This window comes from Agelaius phoeniceus, chromosome 5 (genome assembly GCF_051311805.1).
Source record: "Agelaius phoeniceus isolate bAgePho1 chromosome 5, bAgePho1.hap1, whole genome shotgun sequence".
NCBI classification, from domain to species: domain Eukaryota; kingdom Metazoa; phylum Chordata; class Aves; order Passeriformes; family Icteridae; genus Agelaius; species Agelaius phoeniceus.
In genome coordinates, this window is record NC_135269.1 from 66,060,695 (window position 1) to 66,085,987 (window position 25,293).

The 25,293-nt window shown below is 47.1% G+C and overlaps 2 protein-coding genes across 4 annotated transcripts in view; one reads left to right on the forward strand and one right to left on the reverse strand.

Annotated features, from left to right (window-relative positions):
* The window catches only part of DMTF1 (cyclin D binding myb like transcription factor 1), a 29,190-nt gene extending 21,522 nt beyond the window's left edge, over positions 1-7,668 (forward strand). The window contains exons 13-17 of one of the 3 annotated variants that reach the window (XM_077179200.1): positions 669-754; positions 1,385-1,543; positions 2,287-2,586; positions 5,637-5,784; positions 6,333-7,668. In XM_077179200.1, the coding sequence (XP_077035315.1) occupies positions 669-754; positions 1,385-1,543; positions 2,287-2,586; positions 5,637-5,784; positions 6,333-6,442 (803 nt within the window). In that variant the 3' untranslated portion in view covers positions 6,443-7,668. Of the gene's footprint in view, positions 1-668; positions 755-1,384; positions 1,544-2,286; positions 2,674-5,636; positions 5,785-6,332 lie in introns of all 3 variants that reach the window. The other 2 variants (XM_054631810.2, XM_077179201.1) reach the window with 2 other exon arrangements.
* TMEM243 (transmembrane protein 243) lies at positions 7,660-16,787 on the reverse strand. The gene is made up of 4 exons (XM_054631811.2): positions 16,549-16,787; positions 10,518-10,568; positions 9,192-9,296; positions 7,660-8,181 (listed from the first exon to the last, which is right to left on the reverse strand). The coding sequence occupies exons 1-4, from the start codon at positions 16,624-16,626 to the stop codon at positions 8,059-8,061; spliced, it is 357 nt and encodes a 118-aa protein (XP_054487786.1). The 5' UTR covers positions 16,627-16,787; the 3' UTR covers positions 7,660-8,058.
* Between the last annotated feature and the right edge of the window lie 8,506 nt (positions 16,788-25,293).

Below are 25,293 nucleotides of genomic sequence, written 5' to 3' on the forward strand. Positions count from 1 at the left end.
GTACGAGTTGTTTGGACCTGGTGATCTTAAAATACCTACATCAACTGTTTCCAGTGCTTCTCTTCACTACTTTTAGAATTAGTCGAGCTAATTGCATAAATAATTACATAGTTGTAGTAAGAATACTTACAGCTTTTATACTGCAGTCATAACACACAGGATAGGCAAATATCTGTAAAGCATCTGAACTTTCAGCAGGGGTGGACATACTGTGGAGGGCGGAAAAGATTAAAAAATACAAAAAAAGAAAAAGAGATCTGTGGGAAACACAACAATATTAAGCCTGATACTGGTTTAAAACCAGCAGTACATGATCCAAAGGATATTATTACACCAAAGGGTATCCTTACATTAGAACCTCTTGCAAATCTCATAACAAAAAGTAATTAAATCATGTTAGAAACTTTATTTTCTGCTTTTATCTCTGTGTGCTAAACCCATATTTACTTTCTTTTCCTCTTATGGATTGTAGAATGCTCTCTTTAAATAGAATTGTATCTTGGGTACCAATTAGAGAACCTTGTCATTAGGACTGCAGCCAGTTTTCTTTTTCCTCTTAGGGGAATTAACAGTACCCTGCCATGTATTAATTATAGTGTGTTATGCTCTCTGCAGGCCTGAACATTCTGGTTTACATACTTTTCTTTTTTTTTTCCTTTCTTTTGCAGCCTCAACCGATTCCCCTGCTGCTACTGTTGACTCTGAGACAATAACACTGAACAGTGGAACCCTACAGACCTTTGAGATTCTTCCAGTAAGTAACTGGTGTTTGTTACTGTGGCTTTTTCTTTTCAACCCAGCTACTTCTTAGACTATAGAAGTGTGCATTTCAAAAAAAAAAATAATAAAAAGGGGAAGGTTTTCAAGTAGGAAGAAGAAGAGTTCTAAAACTTATTTCTGAGAGTAATCCATTAGGGCTGCTGAGTAAACTGTGAATTATAGTTAAATGCTTTAAATTTGCACCAATGCTACAAAGTTTTCCTTTGTGCTTGGATTTTTTCATTGTTGAAATCTGACATAGAGGAGCCAGAGAAAGCTCCCAGCAAGTAAAGATCGTTGCAGTTCCATTGTCCTGTAATTTGTAGCACAGTTTCTCTTCCATCTCAATGTGAAAGTAAGTTGAATTTGTTCCTTTTTTACCTGCTGATGTGCAGCATATTTCAGACCTGCTGGCTCCTGCCCTTAATACTTGCCTTGGTAGCCTAAGGCTACAGCTGAGTTGTTTTCTGCTTTTTGAGTGCAGTGCAGCAGTCAGTGCAGAAGGGATTGGATTGCTGTGATGATTTTCCAGGGGAGTTACAGTTAGGCTGGGTCATGTAAACCAAAATGCTCCAGTATGTCCAGGGCACTGCATTTGGGTATTAAACCTGTGTTGTCTTTGTAGTCTTTCCACCTCCAGCCGACTGGGACACCAGGTACCTACTTACTGCAGACAAGCTCGAGCCAAGGGCTGCCTTTGACGCTGACAACGAGTCCCACCATGACCCTGACTGCCGCGGCAGCTCCGGCCTCCCCGGAGCAGATCATCGTTCACGCCTTATCTGTGAGAGCTCTGGGTGGGGACAGCGGGCACTGGGCAAGGGGAACATTGTCATGCAGGGCCCTGCACATGCCTGTTAAAACTTGCAAAGCAGCTCCTAAGTCATAACAATGTTACTTTGCTTAAAGAAGACTGAGAATTTGGGAGTTTGTGTATTGTTTTTAAAAAACAACCTCAGGTTGCTTCAGAACTTAGCTTAGTGAGGAAGTTCTGAACAGAATGTCTCCATTTAGTGGCTTGGTCCCCAGCAAAACCAAGTCTTGTTGTTTTGTGATGTTTTCAGTTACTCTCACTAATAGATGTGGTCCACAACACTTGGATAGTAGTGACAAGTATTGCTTTTTGCTAGAGGGAGGGAAGGGGAAGCAAACTGGAGATTGAATCACAAAATGGTGAAAAATTCAGTGGAAAAAACACTTTCAAACCCTTTGGAATCTACAGTGATCCTCACCTGAATGGTTGCTTCTTTCATATTATTATGTGTTTACTTTATTTGTGACTTAAAGAACACATGACACCACATTGAGTCTACAAAGTTATCCTTTAGGAGTAGGCAAAGTCAACAGATGATCTGGGCTGACATACTGTATATATGAAACTCTAAACTGCACTTAGCAATTGGAATCTTTTTAGCAATTGGAATCTTTTTGCTTGTATTTGCTTGAAAGATTTGTAGATAGTAACAGGAAAGTCTCTGACCTTGTTTGGGGTTTTGTTTGTCTCTTTTTTGCAAATGCTGCTGACAGCCAGAGCATTTGTTAAACACAAGTGACAACGTCACAGTGCAGTGCCACACGCCGAGTGTCATAATCCGCACCGTTGCTGCTGAAGACATCTCCTCCTCTGTCACCCAGACAGAGCTGACTGTGGATGCAGACATTCAGGCAGCTGACCTGACAGATCCTCCAGACACCCTAGGAACAAATACTTTCCCACATGATATCCATCAGTCCAAGCTGAGTGACGAAGAGCAGTCAGCCTACAACGAAGATGATGCTTCCAAATTTAGCAGCAGGAATAGTAGAGAACTGATGGATGGAGTTATGGTAAGAACAGAGGAGGAGATTGCTGATGCTAGCCTGAAACAGAATGAGGATTCTCACTCTGGTTTACCCAGCACTTACGTTACTGAGGTAAGGGAGGGCATAATACTTGGTGTTTTCCCCATTTCTGCAATTCTGGAGAATTATTTCATTGAGTCTGTGGCCTTGATGTTAAGCTATTGGTCTGAAATATCTCAGTGATTTCATTTATATTGGTAGCTGAAGGGAGAAAGATTAAGAGAGATTATTCATAAGAGATATAGTGACAGGACCAGGGGGAATGGCTTCAAACTAAGAGTGTAGGTTTAGATGAGGCATTAGGAGAAAATTCTTTCCTGTGAGAGTGGTGAGGCACTGGAGCAGGTTGCCCAGAGGAGCTGAGGGCTGCCTCATCTCAGGAAGTGTTCAAGGCTAGATTGGATGGGGCCTGGAATGATCTTCAAGGTCCCTTCCCATCCAAACAATTCTGTGATTCTGTATCACAGTTCTACAAGTATTTGCTGAGGTCCTCTACCCTTGAGCTTCGTTAGTGTGTTACAAGTATGAACACAGCAGCATTTCATTGGGTACCAAGGCTTATATTTGACTTCATCTGGAGCACTGAGCACCTCACTAGCTGTGGAGTTGTTTCACCACTCAGGATTCTTCTGCATGGTGACAGTGGAAAGCTGGAACATTGGTGGCACTCAACAGGTGCCTTCAGGTGATTCCTGCTTGGTGCTGTTGCTTTAAACTGGGCTGTGAATTGTCCAACACACCTGCATCAACAGATAGGTTGAGCAAGGGAGGAGAGCTAGAGTATTTGGGCTTTGCTTTATGAGTCTAATGACATCATTCAAGATGTACCTCAGTTTTCAGTTTTGAGGACTTCTGTTAAACATCCTGCTCCAGTCAAGTATCTGTTAAATGGGAATTTGAAACACTAAGCTATTTCTCTCTCTGGCCTCAGATTTATTCATCTCCAACACCTGAGATGCAGAAATGAGTTTATCCAAATGATTACAGCTGTTTGGATTGTTTCTTTCAGTTGCTGGAATTATGAAAATGACTAAGTCACAGAAAACAGAGGTGCTAAAAAGAAGATAACACTCTTTAGTCAGTACAAAATTCCTCTTCCTTTAGGGATTTGATTAGGTTGGAATTTGGGAAAAGATGAGTTAGAATGAAACACCCCTTGCTGGTTTTTAGAACACTGTTCTCTACAGTAGCTGCATTTCTGCTTTGTCAGCCTTGAAAATCCATCATTAATATGCTTTGGCCTTGTCTTTGAAGAAGCTTCTAATAGACAGTGCATACCTGTTATGCTCTTACAAAAGGGAGAATCTTTGTACATCTCAAATTTGCTACTACAGAAGCATCTGAATCCTGAATAAATCAGAAGATGGGGATTATTCTTCCATTTTCCTCTTTCTGTGTCATGGTTGACATAATTGTGATAAAATTTTCAACATTTGAGGCAGGTCATCAGCTTTCTATTCTCATTTTATAACTTAAGCTTCTTGAGGTAGAATTAACAAACTTTTGATATTAACTTAGTTCCTAGTTTAACTTTGAACAAATTGCTCATGGCTAGCAGAATGTAAAACTAAACTTTTTTTTTTCTATACAGAAAAACAAACTGAATTTGTAATTCTAATTTGCCTTACTCTTCAAGTCAGATTCAAGTTTGACATGTGTACTTAAATTCCAGGAAATAGTGAACTGTCTGTGAGTAATTCTCAGTGAAAAGTTACTCCAGAAAAACATGCCTACATTTTGTTTTCTTTAAGTCAGTGTTATTTTTATGAGCTTGCCAGGGTTGTATTGTCACTGTGGGTGGGTAGTGGGAGGCAGGCAGTCATGCTGCAGGGTTTTATTATTTCTGCCTGGGAAAGGTGCCCATTTGCCACAATGGCTTCTTTGGTTTTTCACGCCTCCTCTTCCCAGTTTCAGGCCTTGCAGCCCAGTGCTGCTGGTGGGCAGAGCTGTGTGCTCTGCTGAGAGCTGCTCCTGCAGTTCAGGCACACCATGCCCTTGTGCATGGCACCTTGTGCAGTTCACTGCTTGTCAGCTCCTCTCCAGCAGGAGAAAAGGAAGGGGTTTTCAGACAGCTGCCTTTGCAAAAACACTGTGCAGTTATGTAGGGAAACAAGTTTTCCTACAAAAAAACAAAGTGGAGGAACATCAGGATTTTCTTAAACACAGAGGGCTGTAACCTCTGAAAACTGTGATAAATCCAGATACCTTCCATTGTGGCAGCAGCAGTTGCTGGCATTTTACATCAGGGATTCCTGAAGTTTGAGCAAACCTTATGCATGTTATGCACAAAAACTGGAATCCAGATATCTCTGCTGGTTCTGGCAGTAATGTGTGGGATGACTTTTCACTGCACTTGTGGAACCAGGAGTGTGCTGTGAGTCAGCCAGATGTGTTGCTGCCATTGCAGTACCACAGGAGCCAGGGAAGGGGCAGGAGCAGCAGCAATGGCAGGGCTGGAAGAGAATGAGGGTATTGATAATTGTACCTGGAAGGAATCAATGTGTTGCCAATCTTATGGTACCATTAGGTTCAGCAAAAAAATGTCTGGAGCCAAATTCCAGCCAGTGACAGACCAAGCAAGGCACAGCAAATAAAGGGGGTCTTTTGAGTTCTGTTCAGTGTCAGTTAAAACTTAACAACAGGAGTTGTGAAACTTAAGGTAAAGCTGTTGGGTTTGTGGAGCAGGTAAGTGCTATAATGGTAATGCTTCAGTCTCAGAACATCTAGACAGAAAGTAGTGGAAAAGCCTAATTATTCCTCTTCACAGACTTAAAACTTGACTTGCAAGGGAACACCACCTTGCAGTGTCTCCCTTCCTCTCCACATTGCTTAACAGGGTAAAATTTTTCTCATCTTGTTTTTGGGTGCCTGCACAAAGATAACATGCCCTGGAAATGCTGAAATAAACTATCTCAGGTGGTGACATTTCAATTTAATGAGATAAAATTCATTCAGAGTGGAGTATGGCTGAGCAATGCAGGTTTTTATTTATGCTACCAGGAATACACTCTCACGGCCTGTTCTGTGTTGTGCAGGACCTGGGTTCCCCAACAATAGAAGAACAAGTTGATCAGCCTACAATAGATGATGAGACTGTGCTTATTGTTCCTTCTTCCCATGGTTTTATCCAGGCAGCAGATGATATGGATAATGAATCAGTCTTGCCCTTGACAACTCTCACAGGTATGACAGTCCATGTGATTAAAGCAGTGTACAGAGCTTCTGAGTCTCTGCAGACAACATTTCATACTTCCTTGCTTTCTCTTAAATAATTTTACATATCAGTGCTATCAAACTGCAAGTAAGCTAACAAATACTCCTCCCCAGAGGAAGCATCTCCCTGCAGAGCCATCAGAGGGCCAGCACTGATAGTGCAGTGCCTGATGGATGCAAGTGTGAGAGTCACACACCATTGCATCCATATCCATCCATATTGGTTATCAGTTACCTTCTCTAAAGATACTCAAACCCCACCTGGATGTGGTCCTGTGCAAAGTGCTCTGGCTGAACCAGCTTTAGCAGGGGGTTGGACTAGGGGATCTCCACAGGTCCCTTCTATCCCCAGGTATTCTATGATGCTGTGAATCTAGAGATTGCAAAGTGCCTAGTTTGAGCAACACTGCCTGTAATTGGTTAGAATTCCAGGCTACATTTCCTGTCTCCTAAGTTTGTATTTTATATGTTGTTATAATGGCACAGCAATAGTTTTAATGCTTTTTGTCCCTTGCCAGATCCTATCCTACAGCACCATGGAGATGGGTCGCACATTATTGGCTCATCGTTGGGCAGTCCTGACTCAGAAGATTCAAAGGATGTTGAGGATTTAGTGAGCTGTCACTGAGAAGCAGCAGTGGTGTCCATTTCCTATTGACCATGTTTGCATTGTGAGGTCAGTTACAACCTGTGCCACATCTCCAAAGAAAGCAGTCACAGTCTGTCTCTTTGAACAGAAGCTTCCAGTGTGAAATGACTACGGTGCACTTTCTCTGCTCAGGCTGTTGCCCTCATCAGGAGGGAGGACTGAGGTGCCACGTCTCACTGGGGTGTTCCAGTGTGCTGAAGAGCCTCTGTTGCAGTGCTCACAGTGCTCAGCTCCATCCAGGCAGTTCTGATCTGACTTGTTACTGATGTGCTGAACTGCACACGTGGAAAACTGGACAGAAGTCAAGGATTGTGGACTGTAGCCTCTTAGTGCTGCAGCAAGTAGTAGTTTGCACAGGTTTCATGAAGAATGGGTGAGGATTTTTGCACTTACTGACTCTTGTAACACATGGAGTAAGAGACTGTTACATTTCAGGAAGGAGTAAGTTCCATCAGAGACTTCAGGGAGCATGGGCAGCATTGGTGTGTGTTCCCATCTCACCTGACTCGTTCATATGTCTGTGGCATAGGAAGAAGGCAGAAGCTTATGGGACTTGCCTGGTCTGCTTGTTCCTGACGAGTCCATTGCTGGCAATGGACAGAGCTCAGAAAGATCACTTGTGGAAAATCTTGGGGTTTTTTGGGTTTTTGTTTTTTTTTTTCTTTCATCACTACAGCAAGCTAAATAAAAAGGAAAGGGCTATGAGAAAGGGAAGCTACTGGGACCCACCAGCCTCCCCCAACAAGCTTGGGATTTCTTGGAGATTGTTGTGAGTAGGTTGGAACGTTTGTCTCTGTTGCTGTTTACCTGACACTACCAGCCACCTCTCCAGACGTGATTTTTGCAGCAAGTTAGCAAATGGGGAGTGGTGTGGAGGTGGCAAAGTCTTGGAGGAATAGCTCTGTGAGAGTCTGGACACAGGGCCTCGAGGCAAAGAAGGCCAATCAATTCCTGCATTGTTTGAAACAGACACTAGGCTGAACAGCAGCCTGTTAGCTAGGAATCAAGAGAAAAAGCTATAGAAACTAAAGACTTGTATAAATTATTTTATTTATTTCTGTAATTAGCTCTTCATAATCAAGAGTTGGTCTTTTTCAGTCTGTGGTTTTGTTAATGTGAAAAACAAGTTGTAGTTTTAAATGGTTGCCTAGGGAACAGAAATAATTGTATATTCAGTTTCAACAAAATAAAGAGTATTTGTCTTACTTGACTGTAAGATGCCATTTATTTATACTGCCACAGATCCTTTCAGTGCTGCAGTTTATTTGTACAGTAATAAAAAAAAGTGCAGTTTTTTTCCAAAATGAAAAAGCTTGTGCCATTCTGAAACATCAGTACAACTGGAATGTTCATTAAGCGCAACAGTAGCTCTTCAAAAAAAAGCAGAATGTCACGTCTTATGGCAATAATTCTCCCCAACAAGAGGGACATTACATATACATTTACATGAAAATCATGTACTGATTTATCCTTGCACAACCCACTTCTTTCCTCTCAGGCTGATGGTTCTCACTTGGATGTCTCGAGTAGAGCTGAGAGCTGAGCTGGAAGCAGTCTGCCACAGCAGCATCATTGCTGGGTATTCCCAATGTCCTTCATTTACCCACTTCATGGAAGTACAGGTTGGCACATATACATAACATGACAATAGAAAACAATATGTAGTAAATTAGATTTCTAAATTTGGGTTCCAGGTCTCCTTGTCGATACCAGTAGATCTAGAAGAGAAGAGGAGTTTGTGTTATTTCAAAAAGCCAGGTATTCTAAGGAAACTATTTTTGGTAACTGAATTGGCAACTTGCAGATTTAGTTTTGGGGGTTTTTTTCCTTCCTGTAAAACAATCCAGCTTCCTCTGGCCAGAGGGACTGGGTGTGTGTGTCTGTATGTGAAACAGGCCCTGAGGACATGTGCTGTCTGGTCAGCTTTGCAGGGAGGGAAGGTGGCTTTAACTCTCAGAGCTGGCTCCACCCTGGTGGATGAGGGCAAACAGCAGCTTTGCACTAACACAGTCCATTCTGGGCAGAGTTGTGGCCACCAGCTGTAGGATCAAAACCTGGGACTGGCCAGGCAATGCAGAGCAACTTCCCAGCATACCCAGCAGGGAGGGGTTCAGGGCTGCTCCAGGTCACAGCTGGAGGAAGGAGAATGCTCCAAGTGTGAAAAGATACAGCAGAAGAAGGAGCCACCAATGTCCCTGCCCATGGAAGGGGGGTTGGACTACATGGTCCTTCCAACCCAAACCATTCTGTGATCCTGTGAACTCAGACCTGCCAGTTCCTTTTGCCAGTGCTTGGGACCAGCTCCCTTGGAATTCTGCAGTTGTTGAGTAGAGGAACATCTTCCACTTGCTGTAACTTCCTACCCCTGTAACCCCTCCCCTGTGTTTGAAAGGGCACTGACTAATGCAAGTGCATGGCTGAGCCCACTTTGCAGCACAATCCATCTCTGCATTCCCATTTCAGTGCTCTGCTCCCTGGTCTCCTACTCTGTGACTCCAGTGGCAGTGCCACAGAGGTGACAAGTCTTGCACCACAGCTGGGCTGCAGGAGCTGGCTCAGTTCACACACTTACTCTGCAGTAAACACAAAACTCACTGCTACTCCCTCATTGTCAGCTTGGGTTATGGAGGCAGGAAAGCTTTTCTAGGAGAGTGTAAAAAAGAAGGCAGCACCACATAAAGCAGATTTTATTCAAAGCCAAAAGCACGGCAAACGTGGCGGTACTTACAAGAATGCCAGCAGAAATGCAACACAAGGAGATGCAGAAAGCAAAAAATACATTCACAGGTTTTGGAGGTAGTTGTGGGAAGACAAAAGCACTGATTAGAGTGACCTGTATGGAGGAAAACAAAGATGAGGATTTCACTCTGGATTTCCAGAGCTGCGGTGAGAAGAGGCTCAGCCCAAGGGCTGGAGCAGAGCAGCGCTCACATCCTGATCTGCACACCCCTCCCTGGCCTCTGCCTCCCACCCCTGAGGAGCTGAAGGAAAATGTGCAAGTCTGGAGGAAAACTGCTTTGATACAGCTGAGAGGAGTGGAAAAAGACTTTGCCAAAAGCTTTGCCACGCTGGCTCCTTGCCAGAAACCACCCTCCAAGTGGCCCTGAAGCCATCAGGCCCAGGGCTGCACACTGCCCATGCAGGAGCATCCCTGTGATTTTGTTTATAGGGTTTGAGGATGAGGGAAGAGACAAGGATCTGACTCCATGTTTCAGAAGGCTTGATTTATTATTTTATGGTATATATTATATTAAAATTATACTAAAAGAAGAAAGGATTTCATCAGAAGGCTGGCTAAGAATAGAAAAAGAAGGAATGAATAACAAAGGCTTGTGGCTCGGACAGAGTCCAAGCCAGCTGACTGTGATTGGCCATTAATTAGAAACAACTCTATGAGACCAATCACAGATCCACCTGTTGCATTCCACAGCAACAGATAACCATTGTTTACATTTTGTTCTTGAGGCTTCTCAGCTTCTCAGGAGGAAAAATCCTAAGGAAAGGATTTTTCATAAAAGATGTCTGTGACACATCCCTTCAGCCAAGTGTTCCACCAGCTGGCACCTCACCTGTCCCCACAGCCTCCCTGCACCCCAGCTCTCCAACAATCCCCCCATGGACCACACTCATGGTCTCCAGTCCTGACAGTGCTGGGTTTGTCTTTAAAGCTTGGGGAAAGCACAGCTCAACACAAAGGGACAAACTTTGGGAAGACTTATATAAGCCATAAATAGAGGACAATAAATCATAAATAGAAGGAAATAGAAGCAAACACGCTCTCCTGGCACATAAGTGCTTTGTTGTCTCACCCAGCCTCATGTTCAGCCAGGATGGACAATCTGCCAGAGAACTTTGGGATTTTATTGCAGCTCTTAAAGAAATGTATTCCCCTTTTCCTGTTGTCAGAGTTTTAAAAGACAGATATGTCCCAAAATTACTGCCTGCCCTAAATCAGAGCCTCTTTGGAAGCTTCACCAGCCATTTTTGGGGAGGAATTCTGGTTTCTTCCCTGTCACTTAAAGATGCAACATGGGGTGGGATGGGAGATACTTACTACAAGCAGCAAGGTTGTTAAGCCACCAACAACTAGATTGATGATTCTGTCCTGAAGAAAAGAGAAGAGTGTTATGTGCACCTAAAAAACCAACAACAAAAAAACCCCAAACCATATAAAACAGAGCATTTCCCAACAGCACTGAGAGCATCAGCCAGGATCCACATTATTGCCAGCACACCCAAGGCTCCCTGCTCAGCTCTGCCACACAGGAAGGTTTCCCCTCCCTCCCTGGACCCCAGGGAGGTTGCACTGGTCAAGGCCTCATGAGGCAGGTTTGCTCCTTTGCAAATGGCTTCTCTGCCACATCTAAACTGATTACAGTTGTGCAAATTGTATTTAAATCTTTTTTTTTAAAGTGGGAGTGCACAGATGGAGGTTGTCAGAAAAAGCTTTTTTTAGCCCCACTGCCTGAGAATTAATAGACTGATAGAGTCTTAGGTGGGAATTTGTGGGCTGCTGCAAGGAGGTGAAGGATTGCCCACACCCCAAATGCTCCAACCTAACACCAGCAGATCTGAAGATGCCACACAGTGGCTCTGCTTGGACAGACAGACACCCCCACACTTCTTTCTGCTGCCCCTGATCAGTGTAGAACAGCTGGGAGGACACAACCTTGTGTGTCCTGGGACAAAGATCCCTCAGTGACAGCATCAGTCCCATGCCAGTGGCACCAGGGCAGGACTGGCTGTGACACTGGGCTGTGTGACCATGGGCTCAGAGGAGCACCACAGCAAGACCCTGTAGTGATGAACCTTCTGGAGCAAAAAACAGAGGAAAAGGAGAATATTCCAATCCCTGCCAGCACACTGCCTCCTCCCTGGTGCTGCTCTGAGTATAAACATGTATCACCACATGCACACAGCCAGGTGTGACACCCCAGATGGCTGACAACTCAAATCAAAGGCTAAAACAGCCACAGCAGAAAAAATGTGCAGAGGGAAAACACCCCAGACTTCTCTTAAGTGTACTGAGAGTCATTAAGTAGATATGGTGAAGGGAAAGTGAGAAAGGAGTTTGAGCAGTGAAAGCATTTTGCCCAAATGCTTTCACTGGGCAACACAGGTTTCCCTCCACCTGCTCTTGCACAGCTCTTCCCTCCTAGAATTTGGATTTGTAGAGGGAGAAGTCCCAGGACACCAAGAAGTACCACAGGACAGCAGCAGGGCACTAGAGAAAAGCAAAGAGGAGGCAGAGAGCAGCAAATCCTGGTTTTGTGGGACACCACCAGCCCTACCTAAGGCTGTGGAGCTCAGGTTGAGGTGGCTCAGGAACAGGTGGATGCTGTGCCCTGGGGACAGAGCCACAGCAAGCAGACTCCAAAGCCTCTCCTATTAGTCCCCAACTCCTCTTTGTACAACAAAAGCATGATGGTCCTGCAGCCCAGAGGCCCCAGGCTGTGGGGGAGCAGCAGTGGCTGCAGCAGAAGGACGTGACCCCCCCTCCATAGGAAATTGTCACCAACATCCCCTTTGCAAGGTCCTCAGCAGCCAGGCACAAACCCCTTCTCCTCACTGGCATTTCCACACATGCAGCTGGTGATGTGACAGCAGCCTCTGAGAGCCAGCTATGGGATACCCACCACTGACCCCAAAAAGGAACCAGGAGAAGTAAACAAGAGAGCAAGGCAAACGAGAGAAACAGCTTGAAAAGTGCAAGCATGAAATGCTCCATGAGAGCACATTGTGACAGCTCAGCTGGACTCCTCCTCCTCACCTAAAATAAAGAACTAAAAGCTGACTTTGGGCAGGACATGGAAGGGTCCTTACCCCAAAAGCCACTCCAGCACCAGGAGAGGATGGCAGTTTTGCTCTGCCCTTGCATTGCAGACCTGGCTGAGCCCACCAAGGCAATGTTACAGAGGGGGACCAGAGCTGGCACTCAGGCTCTGCTCCTCCATTCAGGGTGCCAAGAGGTGAGCAACTGGATCCCTTGTGCCAGGAGGAGAGGCAGCAGGGAATGCCAGGGAGCCACCTGCAGAACTGGCAGTGGGTCACCAGCCTGCAGGGCTCACCTGGTGAGCACAGCCAGCTCTGCAGAGAGCTCAGAGGGATGGACACACAGTCAGTCCCCATCCAGAATGACTGTGCTCCTCATTAACTAGAGACCCATTGTGCCAGGACTGGCAGGAGAAAACAAGGGGGTCAGGCTTGACAGCAATCATGGAGCATTTCTCTCTTGAGTTTCAGAGTGGGAGAGAGCATCCCCCAGCACAGGGACCTCTCATCTCACCCTGCTGACTGAGGGACCTCCCAGGGCCACCAGGATCAGGTACAGATGCCAGCAGTGCATCCAGTCCCTGTGGCCAAGGCAGCCCCTTCCCTGCGTTTAAACCTGAAGGCACTGAGATTTTCAAAACACATTGCTGGCACAAGAAGGTATTTCAGGATGCAGGGATTAGAGACACTGATCCTGAAATCCCAGGCTTGGTGAAGCAGTGAGAGGCTGCATTCCCCAGCGCCCACTGACACTTCAGCCCCAGGCAGCTTAGCACAGCAAAAAGGTTAAAAATACTCAGGCAGAGGCCAAGACGGCTAAAGGGATTGGGGATGACAGAGCCTTTCACCTCCACACAGTGTCTGAGAGCACAGCCTGGCCTGGGCACACGCTGCTGGGCATGCAGGGACTGGCTGTGGCAACCCTTGTGTGGCACCCAGCTGGCACAGCAGGCTCCTGCCACCAGCACAGCTGATGCAGGAAGGATTTTCCTCCAGCATCACTATGTACTGCAATAGCTGCTGGAGTGAAAAGACAAAAAAACCCCAGCAGGGACACCAAAACAGAGAGCCTGAGGTCACCTGGACCAGCCCAGGGTACTGGCACACACACCCCAGTTTCTGATACAGTCCCCATTCAGCCCCAGCTCCCCAGACGTTGGCCAGGCAGGGGATGAATTCCATGTTCCACTGTTGCACAAGATGCATTTTGAAACAAGAGGGTTTCTGCCCTCTCCTTCCACTCTGGGGAGGGGATTGCAGGGGCTGGAGGCATCAGACTTCCCCCAGGGAGCCTCTGCAGGGCAGAGGTCTCCCTCCATCTGCCTCTGGGAAAGGGACATAAGGTCAGGAAGCATCAAATCCTTCCAAAGCAGGACGGGACAATCCAGGATCCTTTAGGATCTGGGTCAAGGTCACTTGGAGCAGCAGGGAAACTGAGGCTAGGCTGAGGCTGTATCTGCACTCCCTCCACAGGCTCTGACAGAGCTTTGCTCTTTGCCCCATTCCAGCTCTGCACCTTCCATCCCGGAATCCTCCAAGTTAGCAGCACGTGGGCTGAGCCCCCAGGGGTCCTGGCAGAGGCTTGGACAGGAGAAGGGAAGGGGCAGGTCCCCTGGAGGTGGGTACCTGGTGCCATCTCGGCAGGAGTGACACAAAGGCCATTTTTATGCCTTACATCAGCAAGTCCAGATGGTCAGCAGCCATTGCAGCCATAGGGGATGCCTGAATGCAGTGCCAGGCCCAGCCTGGTGGAACTGCAGGCAAAGCAGGCTGTGCTCAGGGCCATGCTGGACACCCAGACATGGGGACATCCTGGTGTGTCCTCAAAAGATCATTCCCATCCCAAGCTGCTCAGTCTCTCTATTGCCTTCTGCTTCCAAATGAATTCCCAATCAACTCCCACCACTCAAACACTCCCACCACGGAGGAGCCCAACTTTGAGCCTCTCTCCTGAGGGAAGTGCTGCACCTGTGGCACTCTGTCCCCTCCTTGCCACCTTTGTGCAGCTGTGCCTTTGCCTTGTCTCACACCACTCACTGCATCCCTGGGGAGCACAGCTGCATCCACAGCACCTGGCATCCATTGGTGCCATGTTCCTGCACTCCCTCTGCCCACCAGCCACTTCCTTGGCACCACCTTGCCCCAGTCTCTGCTCAGCATCACACAGGAGAGCCAGCTTGGCAGGAGCAGCTGGACCATGACAGGGCAAGGAGGTGGGTGCTGCTGCCCAGCTCTGCCATCCCCACTTTGAGTGGCTTTGCCCTCAGTCACCAGCTTGGGGACCAGGAGAGTGCAGGAAGGCAGGAAGAGGGAATCCCCATCTCTACATCCATTTCCAATTGCTGGCAACCCTGATTTTGACTCAGGGCTTCCCAGGGCACGAGCACTGCCCCTGCCCTCCCAGCCTGAGCAGAGGATCCTGGTTTGCCAGTATCAGCCATCATTTGCAGAGAGCCAAAAGCAGAGCTGGGGTGTGGGCAGGCACTCCTCCCAGCAGACCTGCTCCCATTTAAAGGCAAAGTTTGGCTTTTCCACTTCTGACCCAGAACATTCCAGCTCGGGACCTCACCAGCGTCCGTTCCTAAGCAACCCCAGTGAACCAGGGAGGAAAGGACCCCGGGCCAGCACATGGTCCCCTGTCTGTGGGAGACGGGTACAGCAGCAAGAAACCATCTGAGAGGTTCCAAAAAAGCCACAGCAGACAGGCAGGGGGTGAAGTGCAGGACGCTGGATCCCCACCAGAGCCCAGAACTGAATTTAGCATCCCACCTTTATTATTTACCACTCCCCCTTGCGAGAAGAGGCGTAGCTGGAAAAATACAGAGATCAGGGATCGAAAGCTTAACCTGGGCTGAAAAGTTTGGGAGTTACGTGCCAGGACTGCCTCCCTGCTCCGATGGCACATCCCAGTCCCCAGAAGTGCCCGGTGCTGGGAGCTTCCCAAAATCCCTGACCCAGGTGCCCCAAAACCTCCAGTGCCCCATCAGGGCAGCACCGCTAGTGGGGTACCTGTCCCCCCTCACTTCATCACCTCCACATCATTCCATTTTCCCCCGAAAATCCGGCGGGTATCACTTTGTTCTCATTAAACATGATAATTGTAGCAGCAGTTCCAAGTTCTCGCAGGGAGGGCGGTGATGGACTTGATTCACTTCTGAATAATCTCAGGCAGTTTCAGCCTGCACCCCCCAAACCCACACGAGTGTGCAACCCCTCCCGACAGGGGACAGCCCCAGGTCACGGACGGATGAAGATGTGACACCCCAGGTGCCGTGGTTCCCGAGGGATCCCGATGCCGGGCGGCCCCAGGAGCCCCCTCCCTCCCCGGCAAAGCCCCGCAGCAGCGCCGGGAGCCGAGCGGCTTGCGGGCATTGACACCTGAGGAGCCGCTGCTGCCACACGCCAGCCCAGGAAGGAGCCACCGCCGGCTCCTCCAGCCCGGGGGGAAAATCAGTGCCCAGGAGGGCACCAAACGCAGCCCCCCCATCCCCATCCCCGACCCCATCCCCATCCCCGTCCCCCCAGACGGGGTGAGAGGCGGCCCGGGCTCCGCAGGGCACACCGGGTGGGACACGGCGGCTCTGTCACCCCCTGCCCCTGCCCAAAGCCCTTCCCAGCCCCACGCCGAGGGTCCCCCCGGCCCTGGGACCCCGAGCCCCAAGTTGCCGATAGTTTTGGGGGGATGTTGCTTTAGGGAGGATTATATGAAAGTTGATTTCCTTGCGGGGAGGGGGAGGGAAATGTTTTGTGAGTTATTTGGGGAGGGGGTCGTGCTGGAAGGGTTTAGTTCTGGGGATGTCGTTCGGATTTTTTAAAAAATTTGGCGCGGTGTTTATTTGGGGTTGACGGATTATTTTTGGTTTGGGGCAATAATTGGGAGACGGTTGTTTTTGTTTTATTTCAGGGGTTTTTTTTATAATTACGCCAAATTTGAGCTTTTCCTTTTTCTGGAATTCAAGGGGCTCCTTTAATATTTTTCATTGAGGTGCAGCCTTTCTGATCTTTGACGCTGTTTTGGAGGGAGACTGAGGATTCTTTCTTATTTCATAGGGATTTTTCAATTTGTTTGCAGGATTCGGGCAGGTTCCTCGCTCGGGCGGGCCGCTCCGTGCCGAGCCCGGGGGCAGGGATGGGTGCCGAGCTGCCGCTCTCCGGGGCGGCCGGGAGGAGGCTCCTCATAACCGGGGGGCATTCACACCGGCAGGGCGGGGAGGGGGGGCACCACAGGACTCCCAGCTGCATTTCCCCGGCGCGGTTCGCGTTGCCGGGGGTGTTTTGGGGGAGCGGGGTGCCGGGGGCGGCGGGTCCCTTACCCTGGCCGAGGTCTCCCCGAAGAGCGGCCGGTTGTCGGCGCCGCCGGTGCCGTACCCGCGGGCGGGGAATCCCTCCATGGCGCGGGGGCGCTGCGCCGGCGGCCGCGGGGGGGCGCCCGCTCATCCTGCGCCTCCGCCCCGCCCGCTCCGCGCCCCGCGGGCCGAACCGGCACCGGCACCGGCAGCGGCAACGGGAGCGGGAACGGGAGCGGGAGCGGCACCGGCAACCGCACCGGCACCGGAGGGGCGGCACCGGCACTGTCACCGGCACCGGCACTGTCACCGGCACCGGAGAGGCGGAGCAGCTCCGGCCCCGGCACCGGGCGGGGCGGAGCGGCGGGAGCGGCCCCGCGGGTGCGGAGCCGCCGGCCCGGCCTGCGCGGGAGGGGCGGAGCCAGCGCTGCCGGTGCCGATTTGTTGCTCAACAAAGTTGCGGTATTTGAGCAAATCTCATTAGGGATGATGATATGGCAGCTTGGAGGAAGAAGCCTGATTTGATTTGGTTTTGATTCGATTTGATTTTTCTTATTATAGGTTTTATTTTCTTTTGATTTTTTTGACTGGATTTGATTTTTCTTATTATAGGTTTTATTTTCTTATTCTTATTTTTTTTCCTTTATTTTGTTTTCCTTTATTGTGTTTTACTCTCGTAGAATTGTAGAAGCAGAATATCCAGAGTTGGAAGGGACCCAAGTCACATCAGTGCAACTCCTGGCCGTGCACAGGACACCCACAAACCTCACCCTGTGCCCGAGGGCATCGTCCAAACCCTCCTTGAGCTCTGCCAGGCTCAGGGCTATGAGCGCTGCTCTGCGAGCCTGTTCCAGTGCCCTTTGGGTGTAAAACCTTCTCCTGATAGCCAACCCAACCTTTGTTTTACAGCTGTTTTTCTTATTTTGTATTTTATTTTATTTTATTTTATTTTATTTTTAGGGGCTTATTTATTTATAAACATCTGATCCTGCTAGAGCTGAAAAATGAACTCACATGTGCTCTTCCTGGCCCCCTACATGAGTTACCCACCTAAACTAGATAAAAGAGAAGGATTATTCCTGGAGCTAGGATTGGTGGCAGTAAAACACTTTTGCTGTATACATTCCTTAGCCAAAGTTATCCCATGTCCCAGCTGCTGCTGCTGCTGCTTTGGAGCTGATGATGGGTTTGCATGTGAGAAAGCCTGGGGGCATTAATTTTATTGTTATTTTAATTTTTTAAAAATTATTTTAATTTTATAATTAAATTGTATTTACATTTTTATTTAAATTCATTTCTATTGGTTTGGGGGTTTTTTTTGTTTTGTTTTGTTTTTACTTTTTAATTAATTTCATTTTTTCTATTTACATCACTTAGTCTCAGAAAATAGTTTTCCTCTTGGGTGTCCCCCAGACCATCATGGATACAACCTTTCTCCAAGTGCACTTTAGGATGAAAATTAACCAATTAAGATGGAGTAAATGTTGTGCCTTCCAGGACAGATTGTAAGTTTTTTGTTCAAATGAGTTCTGTGGTTTCCCCTGACCCTGCTCCCTCCAGGAATTCCAGGGGGCTTTTTGCGCTGAGAGACAAACTCCCCTAAATATCACTGGAATTTAGGAGAAATAGCATGGCCATTTCCTTCTTGCTGGATAGAAGAGATTTCCAGGCCAGGTCTGTAGGTGAGAAGATCAGAAAGAAGAACACCAGCTGCAGACAGGAGCTGTCACAGCAGTTGCTCTCTTGGTGGCTCCAATTCCTGTCACCAAGGTCCTCCTGCAGGTCAGTGGTGATGGCTCATGGGAGCTCCCCGGCTGTTGAGCAAGAGCCGGGTGAAATCAGCTTCTCTTGCAAAACATTTCTGTCATTTTAGGCTCGAGTGCTTGCCCTGGGGCCGTGCTGTGCACACAGGGCTGGAGCACTGGAGCACTCCAGCTGCTCTTGGCCTCTGAGCTCGACAGCTCCGAGACCAAAGTACCACCGCCTCCAAGGGGAGAAGAATTGAATTCAAGTGAGCCTGGGAAATCATCACAGCTCAAAGGGGAAAATCATTGAATTCAAGTGAGCCTGGGAAATCATCACAGCTCAAAGGGGGAAAGTATTGAATTCAAGTGAGCCTGGGAAACTATCATAGCTTTGCCGGGGTACCTGTTGCTGATTCCCCCCCGACTTCTGGGACTCTGTCTGGGCCCTCCCAGCGGGCTCCCCTGTCAGGGGAGACCCTTCTGGAGTGGTTTTGTGTCAGAAAAGAGAGACTCAGTGGATCTTTTTGGTCTTCAGGTTCTTGTTTGTTGTTATCTTATCTAGAGTTTTGCACACTGTCCACACCAGGCTCAGTGCACTGGAAAAGCACCACAAAAATGGCCAACAATCTTTCATTACAAGGTCTTTTAAAGCTAAACTCTCCAATTAAGAGCTGACACCTGGATTATTTCCCCTTTCAACCCAATAACTGATCCCAAAGAGCTGCAATGCAGACTTTTCTGCCCAATTACAAAATGCCACCCAAACCCACGAAGAAGGAGGAAGAAGAAGCATGAAGAAGAAGGCCAGGATGACACCCTGTGCCCTCCATCTTGCTTCCATCCACAGCATACTAAAAACCCCAAAACCTAAATTTCCCACCTAAGTGATACACCTACACTACTCTCTGCAATCTCCTTCACACCCTAGTGGATTCTAGTCTATTCTGGAGTTTAGGAAACTTTCTCCATGAATGAGGGTCAAAGTCAGTGCTCCCCTGGGGGTCAGGGCACCCCAGAGCAGACAGGGAAATATTCCTGGTGCCCTGGGTTTCCACACAGCTTCAAAGGTGAAAAGTATTGAATTCAAGTGAGGCTGGAAAATTATCACAGCTTCAACAAGCTTGACCATGTCCTGAGCTGAAGTACTGGGTGGGAAGGCACAAAGGCCTCCTGTAACCCTCCAGCAGTCATTCCCAGGGTGAGCCTTGGGGAAGAAGGATCTCCAGGACCCAGTGGAGAGACCCTTCATGTCCTCTTGAGCCACTTGGTAATAACAATCCCATGGTGTGAAGGATGTGGCTTCCTGACACACAAGTGCTCTTGACCTACAGAACAGTTGGTTCTGTGTTCATTTTTCAGTACTTGTGTGTTAATTATTTTCCTGAGCAGGCTCTGGCTGTGCCCAGATTAAATACTGAGGGGGTTGTAGGGTCTGGGTGGGGCATGGCAGTGCTGGAAGGGGTGACTGTGGGAGTGCCCTGCATCATTGAAACTTGGAGTTATGGCTCAGTGGGACAAAGGCACATAACCTTCTTCCAACATCCACTGAATAACTGAGAACAAACGCAAAACACATGCAAAACTTGCTGAAAACCACACATTGTTACTTGTGCATAATAATCAATGAATCAATAATCAGGGAATACTGGAACAGGGGAGTCACTTGTTTCTCAGTCTATAGGTACTCAGCCTGTTGCTATAGTATTTTGTTTTTTAAGTGCTATACATCTTCTACACTTAACTAACCTACATGTCTCCCACCTGGATCACTCACTTGTGCATCCAAGTGCTTCCTGGGTGAAGTGATCACTTTGTAAACAGCAGCTCTAATTTGATGAGAGAGAGTCTGATTGAGCCACTAATGTAACAGCCCAAATAGATTCACTTCTTTCTACAATTCAAAGTATATCAATCTCCAGTGATTGATAAAAGTATCTATGCTTCTCAGGTCTGAAATAAAAACCAACTTGCTATTTAATAGAGGAAGTAATATCAAAGGAAATCTTGGATGATTTAACACTGGAAGGATTTGTACTGCTCAGGTTGGACACAACTCCCTTGGTCTTATTTAGTGTGTTTTACATTTATTACAGTTGGCTGCATCTCTTACAGCAGTTCCAAGGTTTACATGCTGAGCTTTGGCTCTCCTTCCTCAAAAATATTCCTGGCATTACTTCCTAGAAATAGATTTGGCCCATAAATTGCGGAGAGCTTTGGAGTCTCTTCAGAACATCAGCCCCACAGACTATATACTTTCTCCTGTCTAATATTTTATTTATATTAAAAGTCATCATGTGTTTTTCTCTGTACTCTGGGTGAAGGTTTAATTCAGCACATATATGAAAATTTCAATATATCCCAAGGCTAATTATATATCACTGTCACTGATGCTGCAGCCTCTGTAACTCACCAGCTGGCTGTTGGAGTGCCAGGGTGGAGGTCAGTAACTCATCTGGGCAGGCAGTGCTGCCTTCAGCCCCTCACTGGCTCCCTGATGCTCTGTGTGTCCTTTCTAGTGATCTAATGTGCTGAGGCTTCTAATGCATCAATTTATTCCATAACTCTTTGGTAGCAGGGGTTTTCTGCTGCCATTTATCTCATTTATCAGACCCTGCTCTCCTGTCTCCTTCCCTGCAGCAATTTCAGCTTCCTGACACAGCCATTACTGATTACAGCTGGTCATTGGCTTTTGCACTTTAAATCAGCCCTCAGCTCCCAGCATGATGGCCATGGGGCTATTCCACTTGGCACACTTTATTTTGAAAGGATAGCAATTTCCTCAGAGCTTTCTAACAAATCTTCCACAACACAAAACTTCTAGGGCAGCCAGGAGCTGTTTCATTGTGTTTTTCAAGTCCAAAGGAAACCTGACTAACAAATTTGGTTTGCTAGAATAGACTTTAATGTCAATCTCTATCAGCCCCCACCTGAGAAAATACTCTGGAAGAGAGAGAAATAAATGGGCAAGACATTTCCAACACTGAGATCTCTCTCCATCATCCCAGAAGAGTTGGGTTTGACTCTCTCTTCAGAAAGGGTCACCCAAGATCATCAAGGGACAACCAGCTCGAGGACAGCCATGTTCCCCCCCAGAGCAAGGGGCATGATTTTCTGTTCATCCTGCCACGATGAGATTGTACATTTCTTATTTTTGCTGGGAGCACATGTTCTGCTGAGAGGACAGGAAGTTTCTGTAGAGAGTGTGTGAAAGGAGAAGAGAATCCAAAACCTCTAAGTTTTGCAGTTCCCACAGTCAGTTTTACCGAGTAGCTGCCTACAAGGACCAAAAGGTTTTAAAACTGGTACCAAGAGGTGTTACAGATATATTCAAACTTTAAAAGAAAAAGAAACAAAACCAAAACCAAACAAAGCTAAACAAAAAACCCCAAACACAAACAAAACCCCCCAAAACCCAAAACAAAACCAACCAACCAACCAACCAAAAAACCACAAAAACAGACAAAATCAAAATTCAGTGAAGTATTTCCAGTATACCCTAGGTGTAATCTAGTGATGTAGCCTAAGGTCTCTGCCTGCATCTCTCAGTTTATGGTAACTTTCCTTGAGTCTCTGCCTTACTGCTTTCAGAGTTTTTCCCCTAAACAAGGATGTTTTAATTCAGAGTTAATGGAGAACCTGAGTGGCACTGGCAGTGCCACAAGGGGAACACAGGGCTGCTGGGGTGACAGCCACTGTCACTGTGGAGCTGGGGCTGATGTGAGCAGCCCCTACTTTACTGCCATTGCCTGGGACATGGGGAGGCACACCAGCCAACAGGAGGGGGAAAACAACCATGGCCTTTTCTGATTTGCAGCCAAGGAGAGAGAGGTCTGGGGAAGCAGTCAGCAGAGGGAGGCACAAGCACACAGATCCTGTGCAAACCTCAGCCCCTGGCATCCTTCCAAGCTCCAGAATGCAGGCAGAGGGCTTCAAACAGTTCTGAAAAACTATTTATTTCACTTTTTTCACATTTATGTTTAGCTCTTGGAGATCAGATGGGAGACTTAGCAAATGAGGAAGCTGAAACATTCTCATTCAAGAATGTATTGTCTGAATTATTCATTATAATCTTCATTCTCCTGTGGATTTTTCAGCATTTGAGTTTTATGAGGATTGTGGATTCTCCCTCTTTTATATTATCTTACTTAATGAATTGCAGGAGCTTTCCCATTTACTCCTTCATGCTCCAAAATCTCAGCAGAGAGTCAGCATTCAGTAGATTTAGAGAAAATTTTCCTTAATATTTTTTATTTTTGAGAAAAAATATCTTCAAAAAGATAAACATGTCATTAATATATGCATGTGTATGCATATACAATGCAAATTTCTCTCCTGGGCTTCTGATAGATGTATAAGCTGTTTACCAACTGCTCCTGTGAGCTGGTGGCAGACATTAAGTGGGGCAGCAGCTGTGGGGCTGCTTCAAAACACCCCTTTGAAGAGCAGAGGTGTGACACCGGTCCTTACACAGCAGCTGAACAGGAAAACAGCCCTTCATCTGCTGCATCTGCAATCAGACATCACCCCTCACCCCACCAAGGGTGGCAGGAACATCACAGGGAAATCTGCATTGGTATTGATCTTCAAGAAGAAAAAAGCTACTTTGAATCGCAAAAGGACACAGAGCAGCAGTACCACCTCGTGATTTTGCAGGATTTCCACAGTGGGATGAACAGAAAAGAAAATTATGCACCTATTTGTCCTTCCTTAGTATGTGCATATGCTCCCCTTTGGCACTGCCACAGCCTTGAAATGCAGGGTTTGTGATTCTCTGCAGAGAGGTGAGATGAAAAACCTTCTTTGCCCACAGCCAGCACACTCTGAGGGGTCATCCCACCAGCAGTGAGGGTCTGTGTGCCTCATCCATCTTCCCAAGCCACCTCAGGGCTTCCTGTCAGCCAAGCACATCCAGGAGAAGGAGATTTTCTTCCCAAAACTCAATGTTCCTGAGGCACATGCTCCATTAAACAATGGCTAGCCAGAGGCTGACTAAAACATCTGCCTGAAATCCAGACTGCTGCCTTTTGTGCTGAAATGTTTCCAGCTGGCACTGCCCCAGCAGCAGGTTTTTTCTTCTCCATGGGCATGTGCAATTCAAAACCTGCAGTGGCTACAGCCTCTGAATTGAAAAGCAAGTAATGCAAATCCTATTGGCACCAGGGAACTGTTATCTTACTGAAGTTTATGGATTTCACAGAGTCTGAGGGCAGAGGGCTCCGTGCCAAGTGAGAGGTGTGAACTCTCTTTTTGGGGTCTCACACTGCACAAGTCACTGCTTACAGTCAGGTAACTCTGGGCTGAGACTGATGACAATGTTTGGAAACTCTGTTAGTCCTCAGGCAGTAAAATAATGTTCCAGAAACAAAACATCTGCCTGCCTGCTCTGTATCTGCCTTACATCTCTGTATCCACCTTGTTTGTATCAGACAAGATGTGTCTGATCAGTGAAACACAGTGGAAAATACTTATTAACCTCTATTGACAGAGTCTCAGTGTAACCACTTCATTAATTTATCCCTGATTAGAGTCTGTTTATCCAGTCTAGTATCATTCCCTTTTAAATACTGGTTCATGTTGACTCTCCATCAGTCCTCTGGCACCTCTCCAGTTTTCCAAAATCTGTTAAGATCTAAAATTAGTGAGAGTACTGAGCTTCTGGTCTTAAGAATGGAAGTGTACATGACCCCAGGTTTCTGAACATAAAGTGTTTGTATTTAGCAGGTGATGTTTCACCTGATCCTCCTCAGCTACAGATTGTAAATTATTTCATCTGGTATGGATAGATCCTACTACCTTGCTCTGATATAGTAAAGCAGTAATTATGAACACTTGGTGTGATGTTTTTCCCACCTGATGATATAAATGGTAAGATTGTAAATAACAGAGAAGCTATTCCTAAATTAAGATTGCCAGTGATATTATAATGTCTTCTTACTGTCTAAACACACTTAAGTTTTTATATTTCTGTTTCTGTTGCCTTGCATTCTCAATAATCTGCTTGCAATATACATTTTATGGCAATGAATATCTCTTGTGAACTCCTCCTTCAGATCTGTCTGTCTGTCATCTGTCTATCTTCTCTGTTGAAATATTGATCTGGTCTGACAAAATATTAATCCACTGATGTTTAAATAATCTCTGTAGTTGCAGGTGTAGTAATCTTTCTCATTTGGTGAGGCCAAAGTTGTGAGTGATAGGCTATCTAAGAGATATTTCATGTTTTTAATTAGCATCTTCTCCAAACAGTGATCTTTCAGCTCTGGTCCACAGACCTCCTCCTTTTTGAAGGGTCCAGTGGAGGGAAGAAGGGTCCTTCTGGACTGTGACTCAAGTTCCTTCTGAACAAGATGGACATGGATCTCTCAGGGAGGTCAGGATAGGAGCTGGCAGGTTGTAACCACCACAGAACAAGAGCTTCACTGTCTGTAGCTTCAGGAAACCAAAGCCATGGAAAGAAGCTGCTCTGCAGGGACACCAGGCTCTTTTCTCCAGAAACACTGCCCAGCACATCCCTGTGTGGCTGTGCCTGGCTCCAGCCCATCTCTCCAGGCACAGCATCCCAGCACTTATCTCCTCACACTCCCAGCCCACCTGCTGGCTCCTCCTCGCTCACATCCAGCCCTGGCTGGAACATCGTGCACTTGGCACGAGGATGCTCCCAGGACAGCACAGCAGACATCCTCTAGACACCCTGGGCAAACATGAAGAGCCTGCCATATATCCAGTCCCCCTGCTTTTTGCTCCATCCCCCAGCAGCTGGCAGCAGTTTATCCACCCGAGCAGGACAGCTCCCACTTGGATGAGGTATTTGGGTGCTCCTGCCAAGGCAGGAGGAACATCTGCAGCGAGGAGCTGGGACTACATCCTACTTCCATAACCAGCAAGAGCTGCCAGCAGGGGAGGAGGTTTCTGTGAGCACGAGATTGCTGGCAAAAGCTGATGCATCTGTGTGCTTGACTCTTTAACCTGCTCGTCCTTCCCTGAACCCATCCCCTTCTTCCCTCCCTTCCCCTTCCCCCTCCTCCTT